Source organism: Narcine bancroftii, chromosome 4 (genome assembly GCF_036971445.1).
Source record: "Narcine bancroftii isolate sNarBan1 chromosome 4, sNarBan1.hap1, whole genome shotgun sequence".
NCBI lineage: Eukaryota > Metazoa > Chordata > Chondrichthyes > Torpediniformes > Narcinidae > Narcine > Narcine bancroftii.
This window is the reverse complement of record NC_091472.1, coordinates 96,675,985-96,689,513: the sequence shown is the minus strand read 5'-3', so window position 1 is coordinate 96,689,513 and position 13,529 is coordinate 96,675,985. Positions and strand designations below refer to the sequence as shown.

Genomic DNA, 13,529 nt, shown 5'->3' with positions numbered 1-13,529 from the left:
GAGCGCCTATTTGCTTAGCCTCAGATGAGCTCCTGCTCACATCAGCTGGAGCTCTGCTTCTGTTTGCACAGGGTCAGGGTCTGAGAAGAATTCCCCACCCAATGGCTACGGGAATGCCCACATCACTGGTACTTCTAAGGAACACCAGCATCTGGAATGCTGAATGCCAGAAGTAAATGCATGCCATCTGGCCATTGGATACAGACTGTCCCAGGCTTATGGAAGTAAGCAAGAAGTCTGCAGCTGCCAGCGAACTAGCACAATGCATAAAAGTGCTATCCATAGATACTGCATGACTTGCTCAGGTCCTCCAGCATTTTACTATTCCAGATGTCCTCGGTTTGAACTTGGCTCGGTCCTCACTGTTCTGTAACCAGCTAGGTTATGGAACAATTTGTAGCTCATGAATTAATAGCTTAGCTGCAAAGCGAGACATAAGCAGATTTGGGCTCTCAAAGAATTGCAGGGGGCATTTGGCAGGTCATACACCATTCATAGATAGAAATGGTCAGCTTGGAATGCCATTCGCATCATTCTCTTTTAGGAAAGAGCACACGAGTGGATGCTCCTCAGCCTGTAACCACATATGCTGGTGCTTTCCTTCCCCCACCACCACCCCCAGAACTCCATCACTGACCCTCCTTCCCCCCCCCCTTCCAGTCATCCTCCTAACCCCTAGCTATCTCTCTTTGCCCCCTTTTCCCCCACCCCTATCCCTCCCTGCCCCATTGTCTCTCCCCTCCTGCTGTCTCTCCTACCCAACCCCACTGTTCCTTCTTTCCTTCCCATCCTCCTTTCCTTCCTGTCTCTCTGTCATCTCTCATTTTGCCCACCTCTGCCCTCTTCCATGTCTCGTCCACTGCTCCTTCAGTTTGTTTCATCTTCCAGCACATTCTTTATCTTCCTTCCACCCCCTTATTCACCCTTTCCATCAACTCAACCCCCAAAAGCTGTGAAAATCTGGCTTCCTCAGGAGAGAGCACATGTTGTCTACTGGCTTTTGGCTCTCCTTCTCAGACCAGGTCCACGATGTGTCCTGGACAAGGATAGCCATAATTTAAATTTGTATTCTGAGGAAAAAGTACCTTTTATAAATATGTGAATAAACCTTTTAAGTCCACAGGAAGGGAGAGCTGGTGATGAGGTCTCCTATCCTTCTTGGAACAGGTATTTCTATTACTTCCTTAAAATTTTCACCCTATCCTGCATTGAATTAACGCATTGATTTTTTTTACAGACTTTTCTGGCCCCTGTCAATCAAGTATTTCCTGCAGAAGAAGACAGCAAAAAGGAAGTAGAAGATAACTGTGAGTAGGACATGTGCTTCTAGGGTGGGATTTACACATACTCTTTGCCAGCTGTGGTTTGCAAAGTATTTCCATACCTCTAATTGGCAGATTTGCACTGACTTTGAACAGCTCGAACTCTTAACCCAATGTGATATGTTTAGTAAACCATTCTACAATTACACAACACTGATGACCTTCACATTCTAATAACAGAAACCGCAGCCTGGAATTGTTTTCTGAAGTATTCTTTCAGATGGTTCACCAGCAATTCATCTCTAATCAGTTATTTTGAAATTAACTACAGACACACAGGTATGAAACTGTATCCTGCCATTGCAAGGACAGGATGATTGAACTCTATTGAACTGAGTACATCACTTCCAATTTTATTATAGTACTTCATTTTGGCACGTAATCTTATTTCTTCAGAACCCGTAACATGCTATTTCATTTCTGATGAGGAATTAAAGGGTTGCAACCTGCCCCTTGCTCAGAAACATCAAAAGGAAGTCATAAACACAAGCTAATTTTAGTTTTGGCACAGTGCATGTGGGTCTAATTGTCACATGAATTTGTGCTGTCAATATCAATGCATTCAATATAGCTTTTAATTGAAAAATACACAATCGTGTGTTGAATTATTAATTTTAGAATTGGCATAGGCACAGGTTCTCTCTGTTCTTTTGTGAAATAATAAGAAAGATAATTTATGATTCTGCTTTCTGCCATCTGCACAATCCCATTTATAGATGTACAAAGTCCTAATTTTCAGCACATCTGACAGTTAGCAGGCTTCAGCATTGTTTTTAATGTATTCCTGCCAAAATGAAGTTAGTCAGGGATGTATTTATACATGCAGCATCTTTCCTCTATCATCATTGTATCTTGAGGGGTTTAAGAGGGATTCTTTGTTTATCCAAAATAGGAACTGCAATGCTGCATTTTAATTTAATAAATTTAAATTGTAAAGTGTGTGTTTTTTCAGCTTTATCTTCTGCATCTTAAGGCTTAAAGGGATATTTGGGTAAAATTAGGCAATTATATTGTGTAGTTTAACATTCAAGAAGATTGTGAAAAGACAGTGAATGGGTGAAAAATCCAAATAAAAAGTTTAAACGCAATTGGTCAATTTATACATATTTATTTCTGTAATGCTGGTTATTACTGTTTTTGTACAGTAATCAAGGGCTGCTTTTCTTGCCTGTCCCTGAGAAAGTTGTTCAGAGTTGGATTGTTCAAACAGTGGAGCCCACCATGTTCTTGGGAAGGGAGTTGCATATCAGCCACAATGATTGGCTGATATTTGCCTAAGTCAGCAGAAGGCCCTGCCATATGCCCCTGGTGTCCTTCCCTCGTGGTGATGGTGCGAAGTACCATTGAATGAAGGTATTATTACCCTTCAGAGTATCACAGAGATGAGATGTTGCTATCAGTCTTCAAGAAATCAGTGGAGAAGGGTGGCATGCCACGTGATGCGGGGCTAGACTTGAATACTCTCTGAAAAAAGTTTTTAGAAAGAGTTAAGAAGCTTGAACTGACTGAAAGAAAATAGCTATCGGAAGGCCTTGAGAACAATAAACAATGTCTCCTAAGAAAGATAAACCGACTGTTACTTTTCAAGAACTTGAAAAAGAAAAAGAAGCTGATAAAGAAGAGAGGCCAACCTTGAAGAAGGATCCTGGAGCTCTCCGGAAGGCAAGTGCCCATGGTTACAAACCCAGAGCTGGGGAGACCTTGGACATCAATGTACAAGGTCTCGCCTGACAATGGCCCACTGTCAAAAGAAGTGACACTGCACGTGCGTGAGGAGTCGTGCAAAAAAAGAGGCAATTTTTTTAAAAAAAGCTCAAAAAGCTTCCAGCTCCAGCAATCAAGAGGAGGAGTATGTTGAACAGAGAGTTTTGGCCAAAAAACAGGAGAAAATAAATGAGTCTTATATATCCACAACTGAAATGAAGTATATGGATTCTTTCCAGCATACCTTGTAACAGTTAATAAAGGAAGTTAAAAAATGTAATGAGGGTATAATTGAAAATAAAGGTTCTACGAAGAAGTTGGAGAGTTGCTGTCTCAAATGGAACAAAAATTTGAAGTGATGGATGCAAATATTAAAGGTAATGAATTTGAAATTCAGCATGTTAAAGAGCAAATGAAGAAAGTTCAAGCTGAAGCGGTCGCAACTAAAGATCAATTAACTAAAAAAATTGATATGTTAGAAAACTTCAGTAGAAGAAATAATACAAAAATTGTAGGACTTAAGGAAGGTGAAAAAGGGCAAGATATGAAGAGATTTTTACAATTTTGGATTCTGCAAACTTTGGGGGTAACTGAATTTCAAGGAGTTATTGAGATTGAAAGAGCTCATCGAGCATTACAACTTAAGCCACAGCCGGATCAGAAGCCACGTTCCATACTGGTCAAGTTGCTTAGTTATGAAGTAATGGAGAAGATCTTGGAGCTGGCTGCAAAGAAAGCGAAGGAGAGACAATCGCCATTGATTTATAATGATAATAAGATTTTCTTTTATCTTGATATAAGTTTTGATTTGTTGAAAAAAAAAGAATTTAATGCTGTTAAAAATGTGCTATGGAAAAAATGTTACACTTTTGTTTTAAGGTACCCAGCAGTGTTAAAAGATTTTGTCCCTGAGGGTAAAAGTAATTTTCTTATGGAACCCAATGAAGCGAAAATGTTTGCAGATTCGTTGCCTGAGAAAATGAGATAAGAACTGGGAGATATTTGAAGAGAGAGAGGAAGTGGAAATATTGAAGTTGGGGATATATAATGAAATGATATAAGCTTTCGGAGGAAAGGTGCTACTTTTGTGCCACGAGGAGTCCAAAGAGACAGAACAAAGGGGCACATGGCCCTTTATAGTTCTATAGGGAGTACTGGGGGGGGGGGGGGGTCAATCACTCGGGGCAGGCTGGGCCCCGTGGACTACTGTGGCCAATAGCTCGAAGCCAAGTGCAGAGGCTCAGCAGGGGTCAGCCAAGGTGATTCATCTGACCCAATTGGGTGAAGGTCAGGGTAGGCTGCCTGGACTGTAGTACTTGGTGATTTAGGCGGGCCAATCGCAAGGGTCACCTTGATGGCTTGGGTGAGTCTTTGACCTTGATTAGCATGTAGTGTCCTCCAAACAGGAGCGCAGGTGATGGATGCTGCCTGTTCATTACAAGGGCCCATAAAGTTTTAGCATGGCAGTTAAAAATGGAACAGATTTCTAGAACAATAATTGCTACAAAGAAAATATCAGGACAGATAACATAAAATGCTGGAAATAAATGATAATTTTAAAGACTTTTATGCTAAACTATCGTTCAGAGTCTAAGAGAGATGAAAATAAAATAAGAGTGTATTTGAGACAAATTAAATTACTGGTGTTAAAGGAGGATGGAAAGACTGTCCGAGAATTTTCATAAAAAGAAATTTGAGACTCTATTGTGTCTACAGAATAATACGGCGAAGACAGTTTCCCACCAGAATTTTATAAAGTGTTTAAGGAGCTATTAATACCTGTATTGATGGAGATATTAGGTCAAATGAAAGAGGTTTATAATATAACTAACTGTAAACTGCATTAGTAACTGTAATTCCAAAAAAAATGGAAAGATTACTCACCGCGGATGAGTACGGCACTCGAGTCGGGAACCGGCATTGTTTCGGCCAGCCCCCTGCTCCCCCGCCGGCCGCCCCAGACCCCTGCTCCCCCGCCAGCCCCCTGCTCCCCCAGCCCCCTGCTCCCCCAGCCCTGCAGTCCCCGTGCTGACAGCCTAGTCAGCTGCCCCTGCCCCGATGACCTGCATTGGGGGAAGGGGCAGCTGGGAGAGGAGCTGTCAGGTGCTTGCCAGCTAACTGTCATCCCAAATGCAGCCACTTTTAGGCAGCTGCATTCAAATGGTTGGGGAGGCCACTGTGCTGCAGCGATTATCTCTCTCGGAGGAGGGTTACAAAGTTTGCCTTGCAGGCGCCTTCTGCACATTCACATGGCCTCTCAACAGCTGCATATTGTCAAAATATGCGGCTTTACAAGCGGAGCAATTGGCCACTTGAATGTGCCTATTGGCAGAAGTAATTAGAACTGTTAATGAAATTAAAGGATTTTAAGTAGGTAATGAAGAACATAAATTTAGTTTATTTGCTGATGATGCCATAGTATATTTAACAAGACCAGAAATATCTTTAAATAAGTTGAATGAGAGATTAAAAGAGTATGGGTTAGTATCAGGTTATAAAGTGAATTTTGATAAAAGTGAAATAATGCCTATAGTGGATAGAGATTACTCTCAATGTAAAAGATTGACAAAATTTAAATGGCAAAATGAAGCAATTAAATACTTAGGAATTAAAATTAGTAGAAAGATAAGTAATTTGTTTAAACTTAATTATTTGCCATTGTTAAAAAAATTGGAAGAGGATTTGAAAAGATGGAAAGATTTACCAATAATTTTAATAGGATGAATGAATTGTATTAAAATGAATATTTTTCCAAGAATACATAATTGTTTCAATCATTGCGCATTCATGTACCAGAATTTTTCTTTCAAAACTTGAATAAATAAATTAATTAATTTATTTTGAAAGGTAAAATGTCGAGAATAGGTTTAGAAAAATTAATGTGGAAATTTGATCAGGGTGGAGTAAGACTACCAAATTTTAAGAATTATTTTAAAGCATCTCAATTGAGGTTTTTGTCCTCCTGTTATCAACAGGATGAAAAACCAGCTTGGGTTCAAATAGAAATGAATAAAATTGGTGAAACTATTCTGGAGTTAAATTTGTATAAATGGAATAGTGAGTCGTTTAAAGGAATTAAAGATTGTTCTGTATTGAAACATATTTTAAACATATGGAATAGAATTCATATTGAGAGAGGAGTTAAAAATGATCAATTACCAAAAATATTGTTAAAACAAAATCATCTTCTTCCTTTTACTTTGAACAATTCTTTATTTGATAATTGGTCGAGTAAAGGTAATACAGAGAAAAAAAAGATTTTCTTAAATGTTAACATTGATCAATTAAAAGATAAATACAATATACATAATAATACAATTTTTGCATATTATCAATTAAAACTGTATTTGAAAAAGAGACTGGGAGCAGGTTTGAGACTCCCTTAAAAAAGTCAATTTGAAGATATAACAGATACATCTGTTGTTAAGAAATTTATTACTAACATGCAGATAAAATTACAATAGACTGTAAAGAAAAAAGATTTATATAAATCAAAAATCCGATGGGAGAAAGATTTAAATATACAAATTCAGGAGGAGATTTGGTCAAAATTATGTTATGAAAGTGTTACGAATACAGTAAATATTAGATATCAAATGGTTCAATTTAATTTTCTTCATCAATTGCATTATACTCCACATAAATTAAATGGACTTAATCCTGATTATTCAAATAAGTGTTTTCAATGTGCAAAAGAAATAGGGTCCTTTTTGTATTCAAAGTGTTCTGGTGAAAAAGTGGAAAGGTTTGAAATGAATTGAGTTTATTATTAGGGCAAATTATGAAGATAAAGATACCAAAGGATCCAAGAATATTTTTACTTGGAGATATTTATGAAAAGGATATAAAATTGAAATTGGACAAATACCAAGATTTTGTTTTAAAGTATGCAAAGAAATATATCGTGGTATCATGGAAAGATGATAGAGAAGTGTTATAAAGTAGATGGTATAATGAGATGCACAATTGTATACCTTTGGAAAAAATTATGTATAGTTTAAGGAATAGAGTTGAAAATTTTTATAGCATTTGGAAACCATATATGGATTTTATGGTTAATTTTCTGTCCACCTACCTTATCCTCTCCTCTTAATTAGTAATTTTAATGACAAGTAATGATTGTATATGCTAGTATTATTGTGTATTAAATGGTAGGTGTTTCTTTCCTTTTCTTACTTTTGGGTGGGAGGAGGGATGGGAGAAAAATATAAAAGTATTTTTTTTTGTATCATTATGCTATGGATATTTGATTAATGTTTTATTTTTTTTCCTGTAATGAATCAGGGAAGTGATTTCCAAACATATTGTCTATACTATAACATTTCAGCTATGATGAGCTTGAATTGTTTTTTTGGAACAGAGGAGGATAAGCGGGGAACTTTCTGGAAGTGTATAAAATTGAAGACCTTGAAGGTGAAAATAGGAAGGATATATTTCCCTTAACAAAGGATTTTTTTAAAAATCAAGGGGCAGAGGTTTCAAGTAATTGGTAGAAGGATTAGAGGCAGGATGAGAAAAACTTGTGCATCTAGAGGCTGTTGGTGTCATTAACTCCAGCCAGAAAGGGTGGTGGAGACAGAACCCCTCACCACATTTAAGCAGCAGTTGGATGTGTACTTGAAAATCTATAGTCCTTGTGCTGGATGATGATTTAGCTCTTTGTTATAAGCACAAGACCAAGGCCAGTTGCCTTCCTTGGCACATTTTCTGTGAGGCTTGCTGGACAACATCATTATCATTTCAAAACTGTATAGAGTGGTGCACAAAATGAATATTTGAACCATCTTTCCACTGGTGGAACTGTCTCTGTTATGATGCCTTGAATGGAAAAGTCCAACAAGTCTTTTGGGTGTCTTCCATGGAAGCGTAGTTATTTCTGTGGGTTCAGAATAATTTTGTCATATGTTTGACTTGGTTTCATTCTCTGTTACTTCCCCTACACCCTCAAGTACATGAAAGCAAGTTTATTCAGATAACTATAGTAAACAAATTGTTTGGTTGTACTTGATCTTTTCAAGAGTTTGTTTTATGTACAGTATATGTTAACACTGACATGTTATTGAGGTAGCAAACTCTGAGGAATGAGGGAATAGTTTCAGTTTGGTTCCCATTGAGGAATGTTTCCACTGTTAATTGCTACCCAACAACATTCTAATGTGATTGGTGCTAACCTTGTTGTCTGATTACTTTTTCTGCTGATGGTAGAATCACTCCCTGCTGTTTATTATATTCAGTCAGAGAATCCAATATGTTTCCTGGAGGTAAATTTTTTTGTCATTATAGCTTTGTTTTCTTTAGCCAAATCAGCAATGTCATCTGTATCATGTCTTTCAGAGGGTTACTTCAGGACTTCAAAAATGGAAGGAATGTTGGAAGTTGTATAGAAATTCTCTTCAGTGCCAGTGTATAACCATGAATGTGGAAAAAACTGGATGAACTGTAAAGCTGACCTCCAAATTAAAGCTGAGAAGATATCAATAAAATTTAAAGAATGCAGACATTTACAAGGATGTTGCACAGTCTTCAGGAACTGAATTAAAGGGAAAGATTAAACAGGATAGGACTTTGTTCCCTTAAGCATAGAAGATGAGGGAAGATTTGATAGATGTATACAAAATTATGAGGTGTATAGACAGAGTAAGTGCAACTAGGCTTTCTCCACTGAGGTTGGGTGAGATCCAAACCAGAGGACAGGAATTAAGGGTAAAAGGACAAATGTGTAGGGGGTACATTAAGGAGAACTTCTTCACTCAGAGAGTAGTGTGAGTGTGGAATGAGCTGCCAGTTAAAGTGGTGAATGTGGTCTCAATTTTAACATTTAAGAAAATTTGGACAAGTACATGGATGAGAGTGGTATAGTAGGCTATGGACTGAAAGCAGGTCAGTGGGACAAGGCAAAATAATAATTCAGCACACACTAGAAGGGCTGGAGAGCCTATTTTCTGTCCTGGAATGTTCTATGGTTCTAATTGACAGCTGGATTCATTTTTATAGTTTCCTGAGAAAGGTGTTGATATCATGCTTCCTTTGACTTTGTTCCATTCCTTGGCCCAATGGATTTTGTCGGGTGTTCTGCCTATACTTGAAGCCATTCATTGTTTGTGTGTGCAAAGCTGTAATGTAGATATTGGTTCCTTTAAGACAATATTCGGGTGATGAATTCCAGTGGCTGAGAGGTGTCATTGACATCGACTTGCAATAGATGCTTGAACCCATTGGTTTCTTTCTTTCTGCATCTTCCTCCAGGTGGTCTTATGTACTTAAATGAAGCTACGCTCCTGAACAATATCCGAGTGCGCTACAGCAAAGACAAAATCTACGTGAGTAGCATTAACTAATCCCAACTCCAAGTACTAGCTGTGTTATGGTTTCTGCAGTGTACGCACTCAGCACATGGTAATTGAGCAAGATTTATAGTCTCAAAACAACCCTTCAAAAATGCCCTGCTATTTAATTCAATGGTTGCAGATCTGTATGTCAGCTTTGTATCTTCCCTGCCTGAGAGAGATAACTACATCTTGGTCTTGAAAGACCCAGTCATTCTTTCTGCAATCATTGATGTGGTTAGGGTGTTAGAAAATGATGCTGCATTACAAATGGAGCTCCAGACTTCTCTTTTGGTGCAGCTATTTGACATTCTCTTGTTTCATGCTCTTGTTGCTTGACAAGTAAAGTCTTTGTTTTCCCTACCACCCAAAAGCAAGTCAAACAATGTAGGTTATTAAAAAAAGAGGTATATTTGTGGTGGTACACCACCGGCCTACTGCAGGGGGAAACATCTGTACCTGCAGGAGTATGGGGACAGGACAACACCTGGCCGGCTGTCAATCAGTCAGCCTGAATGGATCAACCCCCACCCAGTCGGGTGCCAATTAACCTCCGGAATATAAGCCTGCGCCGGCCTCACGAGGCCTCACTCAGAGTTGCTGCAGCCACAGCCAGCCTGGCTCTTTGGAAGTCTTTGTGGATTAAAGCCTGTTGTACAGTCTTTATCTTTGTGCGTGTCTGATTCTGGCTAACAGCGCACCACAATATTGTCAATGTTTTGGGCCTGAGCCCTTCAAAGAATAAGCCTGAAGCAGGAAGTCTCAGATTTCAAACAATGGGGAGGAATCCAGACCAACAAAAGGTGTAAATTGGATATGATAAGGGATGAGGTAAGAATTTATCACATTTGTGTGAAAAGGAGACACTCTAGGTTATTGCTTGTTTGGGTATGTTTTTCAACTTGTCTTTCAAGTTTTGTTACACTGTTCTTACTGAAGTCCAGATCTTGTTAGACTTTTGACCAGCAATCATTTGGGGCAGATATTTCCAGAGTCATGGATGCAGGTGCATTGAGTCCATGCCAACCTTCAAATGTCCACTATTGCCATTTAATTGTCCTCAGATTCTGCCTCTCTCCTACACACTTGGGTTAAATTGCAATGGCCAATTAACCGACCTACTTGCATTTCATTGGGATGAAGGAAAGCCATGCAGTCACAGAGAATGTGCAAACCACAGAGATAGCACCCAAGGTTGGACTGAACTGGGGTTTCTGAAGCTGCGAGGCAGCAGCTGTACTGGTTGCGTCACTGTGGACCTCTCTATCCTTCACCAGTGATGAAAATGTTTATGTCTGCTCTCTATCTGCCCTTGATGATTTACTTCCCCCCCCCCACCCAAAAGGTACATTTCTGCTGATGGAGTTTTCACGGTGACACATCCTCAGGCAACATCAGTGTGAATCTTTTCAAGTTTATTATCATCTGACTGTATATATACAACTCGATAAAACATCACTTTTCTGGACTATGGTGTGCACACACACACACGCAATACACAGTGTATATTAATCATATATATAAATATAGATGTAATATAAAATCAATATATATATATTTTGGAATGATTTATTCAGTTACAGAATACCATTCATCAATTTCACTTCCTGGCAGTCGTGATTTTGATGTTCCTGTACCTCCTTCCTGATTGTAACAGGTCAAAGATCCTGTCTTTGAGCCCTATTCTTTGAACTCCCAGTGAATATCATTTATAGAGGAAAGGGAAACCCTGGTGATCTTCTTAGCCATTTTGATAATCCTCATGCATTGACTTCTGTCCAGCTTAATCCCATCCCTCATATAATGTAGTAACCAGAATTGCACCCAATATTGCAAATGTGATTGTACAACTGAAACATGATGTCACAACTCCTTATTCAATGCTTCAGCTAATGAAAGCAATCATTCTTCATGCTCATTTCACTACCCTGACTACTTGTGTCACTGGTTTCAGGGACCCGTGTACTCCCAGGTCTCTTTGTTCCATAACACTCCCCAGGGTTTTGCACTGCCTTGGTTTAACTTCCCAAAATGCTTCGCTGTAATTTGTGTGAGTTAACTCCATTTGCTGTTCCTTGTCCCATTTATCTGATAAAACCAGATCTTCTTATTAGATCTTCTTATAACGTTAGAAAGCTTTTTCCACTGTCCACCAGACTAAATATGCAAGTATATTCTCTTCCAAATCATCAATAGATTGATGAATATTATATATTATCTCTCTCTTAAATTTGGTTAGTGTCCCTGCTGCCATCACTGAATCAGGCAGTTCATTTGTGGAATTCACCACTCTGAGTGAGATAGGTCATCTTCAGTTCCCCTCTAAATCTATGCCTCCTTTCTTCTAGCTTTATTTACATTTGAGAGAAATTATTCCTGAATTCAACCATATCCATACCCCTTATATTTTATGTACTTCAATCGTGTCCCTCCTAACCTCTGCTTCAGGTAAAACAGACCAGTCTTTCCGGTTTCTCCTCATTATCTAACTCTATCCTGATGTTTGGGAATTGTCATTTATTTCTGTTTTATGTGCTCTCTCTTTATTCTTCATTGAAACACAGACTTCCTATTTGGACCAGTGCATTCTGTTCTATTCTGTAATAATGGTGCAGGCTTCACAGTTGTGAACATTTAAAGTGCAGATTGCAATTATTTAATGCTGAACAGACTGAACAATATTGTGGCAAGGTTCAAAAAAAATTATAATAAATTTATACACAACAATGTGAAAGGCAATTGAAGTTGTCTTCAAGTCCTTGATACTGAGTACTTGGAGTATTGTGCCCATTTCTGGTCACCAGCTGTAGGAAAGATGTCATAAAGCTGGAAAGGATGCAGAAAAGATTCGTGAATCTGGACTGTTTGGGTTGAATTGCAAGGAAAAACAGGATGGACTGGGATGTTTATCCCTGGAGCATGGGAGGCCAAGAGGAAACCTTGTGCAGGTTTTTTTTTTAAACCATGAGAGATGTTGGTAAGGTGGATAGTGATAGTCTTTCTTTTCCCCCAGGTAGGGGAATCTGAAACTAAAGACATAGATTTAAAGTGAGAGGGTGGTGTGAAGGAGTTGGTGGGGTGGGTGGGGGGGATTTAAAAGGGACCTAGCAGATCCTGCAGAATTCACATGAAGCAAAAGGTAACCAATGTTTTGGACCTTTCACCAGGAATAAAAGCAGGCAGATGCCTGAATAAGATGGTTGGGGAGAATGATAAGGCAGGAAGGAGTAGGGGGAGGAGGAAAGACTGACAGGTGGATACAGGTAAGAGGATGGAAGAGAGAAAAGACTGCAAAGTGATGGGGGGGAGAGGGTAGCTATCTGGTTAGAGACTGCCAAGACTGAACATAAGGTAGCCTCGAGTTAGAAGTACGAGGCCATGGACTGACCTGTCAGTTTTGCAATGGTGCGTGGAAATAAAATGGTTGGCTTTTGAGAGGCCTTTGCTGTTGCAGCAGAGAGAGCAAAGACACTCAGTGAAATTATGTCCCAATCTGTGTTTAATCTTTCCAATGTGGAGGAGGCGACCCCAGGAAAGGACCAGATGGCATTGATCCCCACTTTACATAAACGCCCTTTCCTGAGTTTCTCTCTCTTTCCCTATCCCTTTGTCTCCTTTCCTCTAGCTTCCCACCACATTCCCTTCCTTCTCCTATTAGAGAGTTATCCTCTGCCCTCTCCCCCTATCAGCTAGCTTTTTTCTACCCTCTCATCTTTATCCACTTTTTTCCTCTTGTTACCCGATGCTCCTCCCCATACTCACTCCTCCCCATACTCGCTCCTTCTCCCTACTCGCTCCTCCCCCATACTCACTCCTCTCCCTCTGCCCACCTTTTCATTCAAGAATCTTTTTTCTCTGATAACTGATAAAGGGCCCGGCTCAAAATGTTGGTAATCTTTTACTTCCTATGGATGCTGTGCGAGTTTCTCCAACACACTAGTGTATTGTACTCGACCCTAGCATCTGCATATTTTCTTGTGTAACCTCAGTAATGGAGTTTTTGATCTTTAGTGTGTTTTGCTGCAAACTGAGTAAAGTAGCAGTGTATTCATTGAAGATCAATGAGCTCGGTGAAATATTCCCCACTGGCAGCAGACACTGTACTTGAGAGAGTCCAAATGAAGTTGGGGTGAGTTGAGCCTCTCCTTCTGTTTACACTGGACTTCCATGCACTACG

The 13,529-nt window shown here is 39.2% G+C and overlaps 1 protein-coding gene across 3 annotated transcripts in view; it reads left to right on the top strand.

Annotated features, from left to right (window-relative positions):
• The window catches only part of LOC138760866 (unconventional myosin-VI-like), a 366,187-nt gene that overhangs the window by 158,034 nt on the left and 194,624 nt on the right, over window positions 1-13,529 (top strand). For all 3 annotated transcript variants that reach the window (XM_069932099.1, XM_069932097.1, XM_069932098.1), the window contains exons 3-4: window positions 1,238-1,307; window positions 9,273-9,346. In XM_069932099.1, the coding sequence (XP_069788200.1) occupies window positions 1,238-1,307; window positions 9,273-9,346 (144 nt within the window). The remainder of the gene's footprint in view (window positions 1-1,237; window positions 1,308-9,272; window positions 9,347-13,529) is intronic.